Source organism: Glycine soja, chromosome 18 (assembly GCF_004193775.1).
Source record: "Glycine soja cultivar W05 chromosome 18, ASM419377v2, whole genome shotgun sequence".
In the NCBI taxonomy this organism is placed as follows: Eukaryota; Viridiplantae; Streptophyta; class Magnoliopsida; order Fabales; family Fabaceae; genus Glycine; species Glycine soja.
Genome location: NC_041019.1, coordinates 53,880,303 through 53,895,985, shown reverse-complemented (window position 1 = coordinate 53,895,985; position 15,683 = coordinate 53,880,303). Strand labels below are relative to the sequence as shown.

At 29.9% G+C, this 15,683-nt stretch overlaps 1 protein-coding gene across 1 annotated transcript; it reads left to right on the top strand.

Annotated features, from left to right (window-relative positions):
- The first annotated feature begins 10,940 nt into the window (after positions 1-10,940).
- LOC114395615 (receptor-like protein 6) lies at positions 10,941-14,963 on the top strand. Its single transcript, XM_028357444.1, has one exon. The coding sequence runs from the start codon at positions 10,952-10,954 to the stop codon at positions 13,769-13,771; it is 2,820 nt and encodes a 939-aa protein (XP_028213245.1). The 5' UTR covers positions 10,941-10,951; the 3' UTR covers positions 13,772-14,963.
- Positions 14,964-15,683: the final 720 nt, after the last annotated feature.

Here is a 15,683-nt window from a genome sequence, read left to right as displayed (position 1 = left end):
CTAGTGTAGAGCTAGTGTCAGTTTTAATGCTTCTTTAAGTAAAGTTGGGGTGTGAACAAACTTTATAGTTTAACTGTTTCAGAGTAGGACTTGGCAAATCCTGATTGGTGTTATACATACTTTTTAGTGCCTTTTTTCTTTATCCCTCTTAATGTTATTATTATATTTTGCAGTTTGTCATTTCTCTTATGCTCCTTAATCCTTATTTGATTATTCCGTTGACTTTAGGTGACTGTTTTTATGGTAATAATAGTTGTTAGTTTTTACAAGTTAATGTGTTGTTGCTCTTTGTGACTTGAATTTATGGAGATGTCATTGATCTTAATGTCATGGGAGATAATACAAGGGATTAAGGTGGAATCGTGAAACTGTTGTAACTTTGAACTATAATCAAGTTGTGATACATACCGATATTACTTGCAGTTGGTTGGTTTAGCCTGTTCACATCCTGATCCAGTGTTGATAAAAAATTTGTCATACAGTCTGCTATGTATAGGGAGTCTACTGTAGCTCCCCGTTGTCATTAGGGCAAACAAAGGAAGATGACCAAATCATTGTATGCATTGTTCTCCAATTCCTTTCACCATTATATTCTTATTCATCTTGCATTATGAGAAATAAAACGTTATATGCAGAACATGTGGTATACTGATATGCAAAAACCAAATCTTGGGGAATTTGCTATTAATATTCTAACATTTGCTCATGTTTCCTGCAGACCACCAAATATGCAAGAATGTATGTAGTTACCTTGATGTCAGTTTCCTACTAATGGTGACACTGCTAGCAGAAAGCATAGAACTTGGAAGAAAATGACATATATCTGATATTCAATCATCTAGTGTTAGTGCAGAACTATTGTATGTTTTAATGGTGGTTTCAGTGAATTTGGAGCATCAACAAACTTTATAATTGAACTATGTTTCTGAATAGGAGTTGGCAGGTTGGTGTTATACATGCTATTTTGTGCCTTTATCTGAGTAGGAGTTGGCAAGTTTCTCTTTTGCTCATTTAATAACCATAGTCCATATTTTCTCACAATTAGCATACTTGGTCTTAAATGGTCGTCTTGATATAAGTGAAATATAAATATCAAGCACTCTTTGTTCCATTGAAATCTCACCACATCTTCCATACATTATCATAAGGGTGCCAAGAATTGGCAGTATAGAATCAAAACCCCTTTAAGGATATAGCCATGAATCAAATTCCCTTGTTGCAATGCAGCAAGGCCAACCACCCTAACGGCCTAACCATTGTATCTGAATTTAGTTAAAACACAATTCCATGTGTTTTCATTGGAATTTTCCTATTTACATGTCATGCAATCATAGTACTACTCCCAAGACAAAGTTTGTCACGGATCCACACTTAGACATTGACCAGCGCATAAACTATGATTTCTCTAACCTGACTAGTCTAATAGTATCTCACGCTAAACACAAATAAATGACCAATTCAAAAGAATTTTCGAAAATCTGGTAGAATTTTTCCTAAAAACATATATATATCCAACAGTCAAATATTAAGGTCACAATTCTGATTCAATGAACTAATGCAGTGAATCATCAATTCACTTTAGCGAAAATGGGTGCATCAATAGATGTGAGTCCATTGGTCAAATATATTTCATATCATGTGGCGTCAGCAAGTTTTCAATTCACTTTGGTAAAAATAGGTACAAAAACTTAGCTTAAATATCAGTTATTTACATGAGAACAATAATATATATATATATATATATATATATATATATATATATATATATATATATTTAAATGTTATTTGTATAAAATACTTATTAATTTTATCCAGGATTTCCATAAAAAAATTCAATTAATCATTTTAATATAATTTTTCCTCTTAATCATATTTTTTCATTTAAGACTTTAATTTGAAATCTTGTTTAAGAGAACTGAACATAATATATGATTTTTTTTATATAAAAGGTCAAATTTAAAGAAAAAAGATATACATAATATATATATATATATATATATATAATATTTTTATGCAATTTTATTTTTTTAAAATCCTCTTCATTTTGTTTTACTCTCTACTTATATTTTCTATTCTCTTCACATGATATATTTTTGTTATTTATTAATATATTAACTTTTAATTTTATTTTTTTTTATAATTTGAGTTGTTGCATGTGTTTCTTATCTTTTAAAAAAATAAACACTTTAAGTTATTATAAGTAATCGGTTCATGTTAATTTTCCACATTTGCTTGAAAATTAATTTAATATGAATTTATGAATATAAAATATTTTAAAAAAAACTAATTTTTGATAGATTCTACTTACATGTTATATTTTAATTTAAATTTAAAAAGACCCGAAACAAAACAAAAAAAATCAATTATTAATGAAAACAATATAAAAAAAATTATTACACAATTATTATTTTAATAAAAAAAAATTGGGTCTCTTTTTAACTATGGATCCGGGCCATCGCACCTGAAATATGCCCAGGGCCAGCCCTGCTTGTTCTCGGTGACTGTATTGCAATTTTTAGCTAATAATGATTTATCTTTTCAACTTTTGAGTTTATATATTTTTCTTCCATCTCTTTGTGTGCTCTGTTTTTTTGCTAAATTATCAATATTTTATCCTCTTTATCTTACTTTTTCTAGTGTATATCATATTATCATTCAATGTTTTTCAATTCAACTTTTTTGTTTTGAAATTTCTAGTTTTTTACCCATTTTATTTTCTCCCTCAGATTTTTTTTTATTATACGTTGTAATAGTTTTTTTTTTATCTTTATGGGTATTTTTTAATTAAATTTTCTTTAAATATTAGTTTCTTTTTATCTTTTAAATTTGTTAGAAGTTATTGTATATCTTCATTTCTGTTGATCTCCATTTTTATTTCAAAAATTTGAATTTTTCACCAGATTAATTTTTTTGTCCTTTCTTTTTTGTAAAGTTATCTTATGCATTTTTCTTATTGGCATTATTTTGTACATTGAGTTATTGATATTATGCAAGAGACTTGAAAGAAGGGTTTCATAATAAAATGATTATAATGAAGATGCATTAAAGAACTGATTTTGTTTTTTGTCATTCTCATGTCATTTTTTACCGTCACAAATTTTTTCTTCTATTGTTATTAAAGTTTATTAACGTTTTATTAATAAATTCCTTATCAAAATTAATATCCCCGTGACAAAATAAACAATTATAAAACGTACATACATTGTTTTGAATTTTTAAAATGATATTTAATTATGTGATACTATTACTATATAGTTTTGCTTTCTACTTTTCATTATACAATACAACTGAGAGTAAGAATACGGAGTATAAAAATACGGTGTGAGAAAAATTATTTTTTTCAATTTAATACCATCAACTCTCAGAATTTTTTCAATAAGCTCGAGAGCGGTGACTTTATTAAAAATAAGCAAATATTATACAAAACATAAATTATTTTTTTAACGAAATCGAGTAATCAATAACATGTTGATAAAAGTAATTCATAATATGACAATAAACATGATTTCTTTATAATATAAGTATTTCTTTTTACTATGTTTTAAGTGTGAAATGTAGATATATGATTAATCTTTGCTTAGAAATATGGTTGACAAATATTTTTTCTTTTAATCACGTTTTTTTCATTCAAGGGATTTGAAAACTTGACCTAAGGTATAGGAGTCTAATTCTTCTTATACCAACCTAATATTGATAACGTTAGTCTAGATTTTAAAATAGATAAAAGGTTATTGTTTAAGGTTAAATTAGTTTTTTTTCTTTAATTTATTTTTTAGATTCAATTTGGTTTTTTTATTTTAAAATTTATTCAATTTAGTCCTATCTTCTAGATTGGATCAATAGTATTAAAAGATACACTTTGTGGCGATTTAAAACCCTGATTAAGTTATATTAAATTTGGTCTTTTAACTAATTAACACCTTTTAAGAAATTTGGTTAATATAATTAGTAACATTAAATTTTTTTAATAATTTGTATTATTTTATCAAAATTATCCTTAAAGTTATTTGGACTCATAATCTATCGTTTCACTTAATTACTTCTCTGCTTAATTAATTAATGTGTTAGTCTTGTTAATCAACCATTATACGAGATATAATCTACATTTACTTGTTTTTTTAGCATATAGCAGCTTGTGTAAAGTAATGAGGGTATTTGGATAAAAAATAATTAATACAAAAGATAATTTGAAAAGAATCTTATAAAAAGATATAAACAAAATTAAAAAAAATAGTCTTATATTTAGAGATGGGGAGAGTTTTTTTTTTCTTGAGAAATGTTAGAAACACGTTTTCTATTACTGATTAAAATTTATTAAAAATAATAAATTTTGGTATGTTTTTCTTTTCATTTAATGACAACTTGAAAAGAATCTTATAAAAAGATATAAACAAAATTGAAAAAAAAAATATTCTTATATTTAGGGATGGGGAAAGTTCTTTTTTCTTTAGACATGTTAGAAATACGTTTTTTTATTATTGATTAAAATTTATTAAAAATAATAAATTTTGGTATGCTTTTTTTTTTCATGAGTTTTTGTCCTAGTTTTGTATCTTTTAATAAATTTGAATAAGTGGGTATTAGAAAAGTGTGTTGTTAACATTTCTCTTCATTGCATTCAAGAGTTTAAAAGCACCTATTCTTGTTCTTCTTTTTCCACTCTAACTGATCCCAAAGCTGATTGAGTTTGTAGGTAGAGGCTCTTGATAATTGTCATATATTCCTACATTTTGTAGTAACTTTGGGGCAGTTATGTGTTGCCTCTTATGCTTTTGAGCTTTGTGTTCTTTTAAGTTATGTTTTGAACAAAAGCTTACTTTGTTTAGAATTTTCTAATTTTCTACATTTTATGCTTGATATCTTTGTTTGTTTATTTATGTTTTGTAGGAAATTTGCTGAAGAACCATTTGGAAAAGAATTGAAAAGCTTAATCACCATTTTGGAAGAGAGAGAGAAAAAAAGGAGAAATTGAAGATTTTTACTACCTAGGATTAAGTCTACCACTTTAGAATGGCTTAAGCCCAATTATGAAAGAAAAATAACAAGGTTACTGTCTAGGCTTCAGCCTATCACTTTGGTACAGATTAAGCCCAACTCTGGAGCTAAAAAATTTGAACTACTATCTAGGCTTAAGGCTATTACTTTGAGACGGCTCAAGCACGACCCTTGCAGGCATGTTTATTTGCTTGTGCTTAAGCTTGCAACTTTGGTGCGGCTTAAGCGCACTTGCTAAAATTTAAAAGTTCGCCTAAAAAAGTTTAATGGATATAAAAGACGTTTCTTAATCAAAATTATGAGTTTTTGGTGCATTTTGAAAGAGAAAAAAGGATTAGAGAAAAATGCTTGAGGTGGTGTCTATGCTTAAGGGATTCTTCTTCATCTTTTTGTTTCTCAAGTTTGCTTTCCTCCATGGTTATGAATAGTTAAATTCATGTTTGTTGGATTTTAATGTAATTAGATCTGTATTTATGTAATTATATTTTATTATTAATTAATAAAAGATTGTTATTGTTTCTCTTATGTGCTTAATGCTTGTATTTAACCTAATCAATTAATTGCATGATTCTCTTTATTCAATTATAATTAGGATGATTGAATTCTGAACTAAAGAGAATATCTAATAATTTTTATTTCTAGGGATAAGGTAAAAGTATTGGACAGAATCCTTATTCTTAATTCAAGTACCTTGGTTACATAATTGAAGAGATTGGTTACATTATTATTAAGGTTTGAACAAATTTGTAGGTCAATAATAACATGAACTTGATTTGAATGATAATAATATTAATTACATAAAACGATTTAATAAAGTTAAACTTTGACAAACATATTCTTTCATTGATTTAAGCTCTTACTATGCACGTCAAGTGTTCAGAAAACACCAAAATATGAATTTCTTACTTTTCTTATTTAATTTTTATCAATTGTCTTTTAACTTTGGTTAGTTACTTTCTCAATTCTCATTGTCTATAAATTTATTATTAATTACTTAATTATCACACAAGTTTCTGCGAAAATGATATTTTAATTTCGAGCTAAAATTCCAATAATATTGTTAGTGGCAAGAACATGGGCTACTATTAAGGTGTTCGAGACCGAACCAACAACTATCAATGAAGAGTGTCCGACATTTTTTGAGTCTAGGTGAGGGTCCACAAGCAAAAATATCATTTTATGACGCACCATTTATGACGGTTATTAATAACCGTCTTCCATGGAACAACAACAACAAACCTTTTAGAGTTTGACATCACTACAACAATAACAATCCAGAGAAAGATGATGCATCACCAGATGATTTTTTGGACCAGTCTTTTCAGGATTATATTAGTTTTCTTTTATGGTTTGTGTATTAAACATATTATCCATTCCCATTAAATTCTATGAGTAAATCTTTGACCTCAAACTCATTCTCATTGAGCTCATATATTTTTACTCTATCCAATGCAGGTACCAATAGACAATAGATTCTCGGTAGAATTATATATCATCCATAAATATATCTTATTCTTTATTTTAGTCTCAGACTCTTTAGTTACCCAGTAGTTATCAACAACTAAGCCAAGGTAGAGAATAACACCAAAAAATTGAATATTACAGGGACTGTTTAAAAAATAATTTTAAAAGGACTAAAATATTTTTTTTATGGTGCATATATTTGGAGAGGAGTATACCTGGTCTATCTCTAAGATTTTAATCTCCTCATAGATGACCTTTATAAGTGAGTTTTTTTTTTCCTTTATCTAGTTTTTACGTAAATTTAAATATATCTTAAAAGAATATAATAGATTTTCTTACTGACTTTTCTTTGATTGAAATAGTCAAAATTTGAGCTTTCCAAATTGGATGGGTCACGTATGGTCATTTCTAGCCATGGAGAACCGGAGATATAAACACAGAAGAAGATTTTATCCAAAATGCACGATTCAAATTATGTATAGTGAGACATAACAAGAGAAAGCAACTTGTGAGGTCTAACTAAATATTACAGACAAATAAATATATATAGAAACGACCCAAAGACCTAGAATAGTCAGAAAAATTATTGGAAGATAATGAAGAAAGTCTTAATATAGATAAGGCTTCGAATAGATAACGCGTACCATGTTAGCCACTAAATTGAATAAAGAGCTATCTATCTATTTTATAATACATGAATTTTACATGCATGAGTGATGTAATTAACCGTTGATAATACAATTTTGGTTTAATTATGTTTTTATTTTCAATAAATATCCAAATTTTCTGTTTATTTCATAATAAATTTTTATTTTGCGTCAAGTTCTTAAGAAATTAACATTTTTGTTTGTGATTCTTGATATTTTTAATCCTTGATAAATTAATAATTTTGTATTTACTTTATTATAAATTAACGAATTTTGTTTTAGTCATAATTAATAATAAATGAAAAAAGTTTATCAAGAAACAAACTTATCATGTACTAAAAATACTAAAAATAATATGAATGATCAAAAATAAAATTATTATTAAATATTTATTAGGAATCAAAAACATATTTAAACCTATAATTTTATCATCTGGATAATTTACTTGAATCCTCATCATTATACTTTTTAAACAATCTTTAACATGATTTTCTTTTTTATTATTCATAAAAGAATTGTTTAAATTTTTACTAATTTGAGAACTAATAAAATTGATTAGTGATGGCAATCTTTTTTCTAAATTGTTGTATTATAAAATGAAGGTTTAAATATGTTTTTGATCCTTGATAAATACATGTTTTTTGCGTTTGGTCTCTGATTATTTTTTCTTTTTGATCGGGTCCCCAAAATTTTAATAAAATTTCAAAAATTTTATCTCAGATCTTTATCATTATTGTCATTAGACAATATTTGTCTTCTACCTATCAGATGGTTAACACGCAAGCATGTTACGTGTAGTATCATGTATAGTATTTGTCCTAGGAATTACACAGGAATTTTCTTATTTTATATTTGCATAATTACCATGTCATTTCGATTTAGGTTAAAAAAAGCTCAACCTAAAGCTCCCTCTCTTCCTTGGCGTACAAATCGCATAGCCGCACTACCCCTAAGCTCAAATCCTGAACCATCACGTTCAAAATCCCACCCACATACTTCACAAACGCGTCCTCCCGTGACATTTTTGAAACACATAACATACAAGGGTGAATAACAACACAGGTCAAGTCAAAACAATAAATCCAAAGAGCCTCATTTCGGCATTTCAGATTGCACCACAATACAGTAACAGAAACAGTAACAAAAAAAAATGGATGCAAAAACAAAGTCTCCAGCGTCAAAAACAGTAATACCAAAGGCTACACTTGACAGACAGATCACATCCTTACGTGTTCAGTTAACACAGCCACAAAGACAATTAACGATTACATATTAAGAGCAGAAACCTCAGGTAATTTTTTTGAAATATTAGAGACCCAGTGTAAAATAAAAATTTATCACAAACCAAACATAAAAAACATATTTATTAGGGATGAAATCAAAGATAGATTTAAACATAAAATAAATGTTTGAAATTACGTACATATGAACACAAATATTCTTACCCAAAATGCACGACACTATTTCTTATTCAAATTTTACTAGTTGGATTTTAGTCCTCGTATTATTCATAGTTTTGGGTCCCAACGCAATATTCTCCAAACATTCGAGATATAGGAACAGAATATTAAGTCTCAAACTTGAGCCCAAGACCACACAAATTTTTATGTTTTTGTTGAATAATTAGAGGTAGAACTAGGAGTTACCTCCAATACTACCAACGATCGAGAAGCCAATCACATTTGGAACGGCTAACAAAATCGATAATTTTAATTAATAATATTATTTCAATAATGATTTATAAATTTTTCATACTTAATATTATTTGCAAAAACAAAAATTAAGTTTTTTTAATAATAAATAAAAATATATTTCAATTAATATAGTTAATTAATAAGACAAAATTAACATTGATTTAAAGTATATAATAATAATAATAATAATAATAATAATAATAATAATATTATCACCTTGTGCCATGTGCAACGATCTAGATACTATTACATGTAACACTAAGACGTTAACCTAAAAAAATTTACTTTTATATCTTATAAAACTCTTAAATTAGTTTAATTAACAAAAATACTTATAATATTTGTGTGAATACAAGCATGTCTCATAAATATCACTCATAAAAGATCCTCAAGACATCAAACATAAATATATGTGTATCCCAAGACACTACATCATCCAAGCATCATAAACAAATCTCCAAATAAATCTTAAAGTTTTCATTAAGGAAATAAATACAATAGATCCATAATCATATATAAACCCTAAGCTAACAAAGCATAAATAAATGACTTACTTTTGGATTTCTCCCCTAAGCCCACCACCAAGTCCAGATCAACCATTAGTGACATCTCTTCAAAAGTTACATTATAATATGCTTTCGTGTGAAATAATACAATCATCATAATTCAACATACAATGTAAGGGTAAATTCATTTTAAAAGAAACATCATATAATTAAAAATTCCGTAAGATCACCATTTCGAAACATACGTAGAAAATTCTTCACATTTTCAATAACAATGTAATTATACAACTCATCAAGTAACATATCATTCTTCAATTACAAATATCAATACACATGTCTAACTATTATGTTAACTCTTTACTCCAAGCAAATTTCACCTTTCGAATGATCAACCTAAACACATTCCCTAACATAATTACACTTTGGTCATTCAGGAAGACTTGAATTAATCCTACGGAAGAAATATGTTTATATAAAAAATGGATGAGTATAAGTAGTGACTTATCTTGATAAGACTTGCAAAGACCTTTACCTATCTAAGGATTCATACACCCATCCATTCTATATGTTCATTCTCGTTAACCAACACCAACAACCTCCACCACTTGATTGAGAGCCCACCAAGCTCTCTCAACTTATGTGCCTACTCACATGCAATGTTATTCATAAATGCATATATGTTATGATTAAACATTATTACCTCATCATTATATTCAACCCACCTCCTTCCTATCACTCAAGGTTCATTAATTTTAACTCAAACAGTTTAAAACTTACTATTCACACCTAAAATGAGATTTTTCGCAGATGTAAATATAAACATACACACAAGCATCACACGACATCATCTTATAATAATTAATTAATTATAAACAATTTAATTAAATTTAGTTCATCTTGTAACTTAACTAAATCAATTGTAAAAATAAACACTAAATTTTAACGTTAGATCATGTGCAAAATATTTGTTAACAATTTGTTCGTTCAATTATTATTTATTTTATTTTAAACACAAAATTATAAAATAAATTGTCAATTGATATATAAGTTAAGAAATCATTAGTTTCTTAGAAATTATAAATATTATAAAATTAATATATAAGTTAAGAAATCGTTTTAAAATTTTGAACTAATTTGATATATTAAAAATAATTTAATTTAATTTAAACTTATAGTAATTCATACAATTCTATTTGAATTTTCATTAATTCAGTTGCAAATTGAATTGACCATTGACACTTATTTCGATGACCAAAATGATGCAATTATTCAATAAAATGCACGCTTGAAGTATACGGGATTGGAAAAAAAAAAGAACTAATTTAAGGACAACAAAAAAAATCGCAGAGCCTAATATAATAGCCAATTGGTTGTAAACGCAACAGAAACTTGAATTTAATGGCAAAACTATATCTGGACTATTAACGAAATAGACCAGCACCCATGGTTTTCTTTACCCAAAATGTACGCCACTGTTTCTGTTTATCACTTTCATAAAGTTAACATTTTTAATTTTTAAATTACAGTCAATGCACGTGGTTTGATACTTTTGCATGAGAAGTTGATTAATCGAGTATAAATACCACTTAGCGTGCATCTCACTTTTTATGTGAACAATTCAGCTTATAAATTATCAAAAGATACAATGGGGTTTAGGGATTCTTTTGGTCTGTCAACACAGTTTCTCTTAATTTATTCACTGTTTTCATTTACTGTTGCTAAGTGTCTTCTTTTTGTTCCACCTACAAGATGCCATGAAGATGAAAGCTATGCGTTGGTGCAATTTAAGGAAAGTTTTGTTATTAGTAAGTCTGCTTCTTATAATCCTTTCAGTTATCCAAAAATAGCATCTTGGAATGCAACCACTGATTGCTGTTCATGGGATGGCATTCAATGTGATCACCAAACAAATCATGTCATTGGCATTGATCTCAGTAGCAGCCAACTCTATGGTACAATGGACGCTAATAGCAGCCTCTTTCACCTCAAACACCTTCAAAGCCTTGATCTTGCTGATAATCACTTCAATTACTCTCGAATTCCATCTAGGATTGGTGAGCTTTCACAGTTAAGGTATCTCAACCTTTCTCAAGCCTATTTTTTTGGTGAAATCCCACAACTAGTCTCACATTTGACCAAGTTGCTGTCTCTCGATCTAACATGGGGATTTTCTAGTTCTCCAGATTCAGCCAATCTTTTGAGTTTGAAAATATCCACTCTAAGAAGCTTAATTCAAAACTCAACTAATCTTGAAATACTTCTTCTTGATTTGGTGACCATTTCATCTTCCGTACCTTATATATTATCAAATATTACATCTTTGCGTCAACTCTCTCTTTACAATTGTGAACTATATGGGGAATTTCCCGCTGGAATATTCCATCTTCCAAACTTGAGACATCTGAATTTGGGAAATAACCTAAACCTCAATGGTAAATTTCCTGATTTTCATTCAAGTACAAAAATTGAAGTGTTACAACTCTTCAACACAAATTTCTATGGTACACTACCTGCATCCATTGGAAATCTCAAGTCTTTGACTTGGTTATCAATTTCTCAATGCAACTTTTCAGGGATCATTCCTTCTTCGTTTGGAAACCTCACTCAGCTTACTGTTCTAAAAATTAACCACAACAACTTCAAGGGCCTTCTTTCTTCATTCTTGTTAAACCTTACCAAATTAAACGCCCTGAGAGTTGGTTATAATGAATTTACCACCGACACCATCTCATGGATTTGTAAGCTGTCAAGAATGAATAATTTAGACTTAAGCTTTGTAAATATTGGCAGCGAAATTCCATTATGTTTTGCGAATCTAACCCAGCTATCTATATTATCCCTACATCACAGCAATATAAGTGGACAAATTCCATCTTGGATAATGAACCTGACTAATTTAGGTTTCATGACGCTTGCAAAAAACAATCTTCAGGGTGAAATTCCAAACTCTCTTTTCAAACTTGAGAAGCTAGAATTTTTTTGTGTGAACGGTAATTTGTTGGAGGGAGAATTAGAGCTTGACAAGTTTCTAAAGGTCGAAAGGCTAGTTTGTCTTCAAATATCTGACAATAAATTGACATTAACTAGTGGAAAAAACCCATCCAATGTAAGCCTTCCTCAAATTCGAATTTTAGGTTTGGGTTCATGCAATTTGACCGAGTTTCCAAATTTTCTTCAGGACTTGGCTGAGCTGTCAGTTCTTTCCATGTCAAACAATAATGTTAATTCATTCCCCAGTTGGATGTGGGGAAAAACAAGTCTTCGGAGCTTAAGTGTTTCCCACAACTCATTGAAAGGAAAAATATCCCCACTGATATGCAATTTGAAATCTCTTGTGCATCTTGATTTATCATTTAACAACTTAACCGGCATAGTTCCCTCGTGTTTGGTAAGCTCTAGCCAATTTCTACAAACTTTGGTGCTAAAAGCAAACAAACTGTTTGGCCATATTCCACAGACATATATGCTAACAAGTGCGCTGAGAATGATAGATTTAAGCAATAACAATCTGCAGGGTCCGTTGCCAAAAGCATTGGTCAACTGTAGAATGTTAGAGGTTATTGATGTCGGTTATAACAAAATTAATGATTCATTTCCCTGTTGGTTGGGAACTCTTCTGGAGCTAAAAGTTGTTGGTTTAAGGGATAATCATTTGTATGGATCTATAAGGTGCCCTGCAACATGCACATTTCCCAAACTGCACATCATTGATCTTTCTCACAATCAGTTCTCTGGAAATTTGCCTTTAAAAACAATCCAGAACTGGAAATCCATGAAATCTTCAAACTACAGCCAACTGCAGTATGAGAGTTATCCACCGTTGAAGTTTGTGGGTAGTTCCACTTCCATGAATGTTGTTTTCAGTTATTTATTTACAATGTGCAACAAAGGGAGGGTCATGGTTTATGCAAATCTCAGAGAGTTTTACTATTTGATAGCCATGGATCTTTCAAATAATAAATTCAGTGGGGAGATTCCAGATGTTATGGGAGACTTAATAGGCCTTATTTTGCTCAACCTGTCCAACAACATGCTTAGTGGCAACATTCCTTCTTCCTTGGGAAAGCTTTCAAACCTTGAAGCATTGGACCTTTCTCTCAATAGATTGTCAGGAAAGATTCCCCAGCAATTGGAAGAACTAACCTTTCTGTCATACATGAATGTGTCTTTCAACAACCTCTCAGGTCCAATACCACAAAATGATCAGTTTGATACATTCGAAGGTAGTTCATTTGAGGGTAACCAAGGACTGTGTGGGAACCAATTATTGAAGAAATGTGACACTGATGGAGGGTCACCATTTGCTCCACCTTCAGCCTCTGATGATGATCAAGACTCTGGATTATTTGGTCAATTTGACTGGAAAGTGGTTCTGATTGGGTATGGAGGTGGACTTCTTGCAGGAGTGGCTTTGGGAAGGACTTTCAGTCAAGAAATAATTGAATGGCTTAAAAGGCTCGTTTGAGTTGAGTAATAGATCCGGAAGTAGAATTTACACGTGTGGACTATGTTTTCCTTGGTTTGTTATCATTTCCTGTTTCTTTTCTTTCTTTCAAGCACTAGTGTTTTAATCTCTCTTTCCAAATGTTGTCATACATAGAAATAAATTAAAGGGATCTGGATTCTTTCTCGTGTAGTAGAAGAATCTAAATCCTACTTGTCATGTCATGTAAGTAAAAAATCTGGTAAGTATAGTGTACGGTATAGTTTAACATGAAATTTGAAAATTAAAAACAACATTTTTTTTTGGTATAGAATGCGGATATAAAAGCTACTGAAACTGCTACAAGGTTTCGTCCCACTGATGAGAAAACATCTCCCAATGAGCATGTAAGTGTATCAATTCTTCCTTCCAGCAGTTTCGGAGACCACTTCTAATAGCAAATAATTAAGCTAGCACTGGATCACCTTCACACAATGACTGTGAGATCCAAATAACCACTTGCCTACAGCATCGTGGAGTACTGATAATTGATATGCTTTACGTAATTTGAATATTTAAATCACATAACAATTATCTAATTTTTCTCTCTTTTATTGCTTTTTTTGTGTTAAAACATTAGGAATTTAGTTTCTTCTGAGTTTTTGTCCAATAGATACTAAAGTTAGCTAATTTACAGTGTTTTGAAGTGTATTTTTTTCATAGAATTACATAGTAGGAGACCTAAAAGAGAGTTGAAGAACTGAAGCAGCACTCTCAGCAGGGTCAATAATCGCTCGGCGCAATGAGCCAACTTGGAGGTCAGGCTTAGCCCACATCTGGCGGCTTAGCACGCATCTGTGTCTTAGCCTGCATTTGGAGGCTTAGCGCGCATCTGCGGCTCAGCCTCCATCTTGCAACTTAGCACGCGGTCACTTATGTCATCTGAACTTTGCATGTGTGCTTAGCAAACACATGCAGACTTACGCATGGTCAATGTCAGAAAACATGATTGTGTTGCGTTTTAAAGGGAAAAGAAGGGAGAAATCAGAGAGTTCTTTTGGGGGACCAAAATAAGAAACTAGGGCACGAGAGAATAGAGAGAACTCATTCAATTGGGGATCTTTTCCTCCATTTTCTTCCACACCTCTTGTTTTCTTTTGGTATTAGTAAGTCTCTCATAACAATGAGAGGCTAAACCACTCATTGTTGGGAGTTCAACAATTGATGTAATGATTCTAACTATTTATTTAATGTCATTTTGATATTATTGTTTTTTTTTCTTAATATCATGTTTATGGCTTGATCAGCCATGCTCGTGTAGTGTTATAGAATTTATGTATTGGAAAATGTTTATCTTCTAAGAACTTGAAAAGATCGAGCATCTAAGTAATCTATGTCTGGGATAAAATGGTATTATTTAACCTTATTTATGCATTTTTATTCTTAAAGCAAATTATTTGATATAACTTTGGATTAGGAGTGAAATTAGATAATTTAGGCTCTTTCGCATGAGGGATAATGATTAGGGTATGTTAGTGGAAATTTAGATAGTTGCACATGAGGGGTCATGGTTAAATAGTGAAAAACCCTTAATGTTGCATCAAGAGTAATTTTGGTAGGTTGAGTCTCAACATGCTTCATAATTCTACTTCAACCAACAACTCACCCTGAGTGTTTGTATTCTATCTCTTTAATGTGCTCTGCTTAATTATCTTCATTTATGTCAAATTTTATATTCCATATCATTATTTGACTAATACCAAATTTAGTTCATTGATTGCTTGAAATTGGATATATACAAACTCTGAGTACAGTCAAAGTTCCTGTGAACTCGATACTCGGTCTTACCGTTTTAATTACTACTTGAACAAATTGGTGCACTTGCCAATTGATTGACAAGTACCCCTCCAATCCCCATACCATCCAATAGTATTAAGCTTCACGCACAGACTAA

Excerpts from the sequence above, each read along its gene's own strand:
- LOC114395615 (XM_028357444.1), top strand. The coding sequence starts at position 10,952 with ATGGGGTTTAGGGATTCTTTTGGTCTGTCAACACAGTTTCTCTTAATT.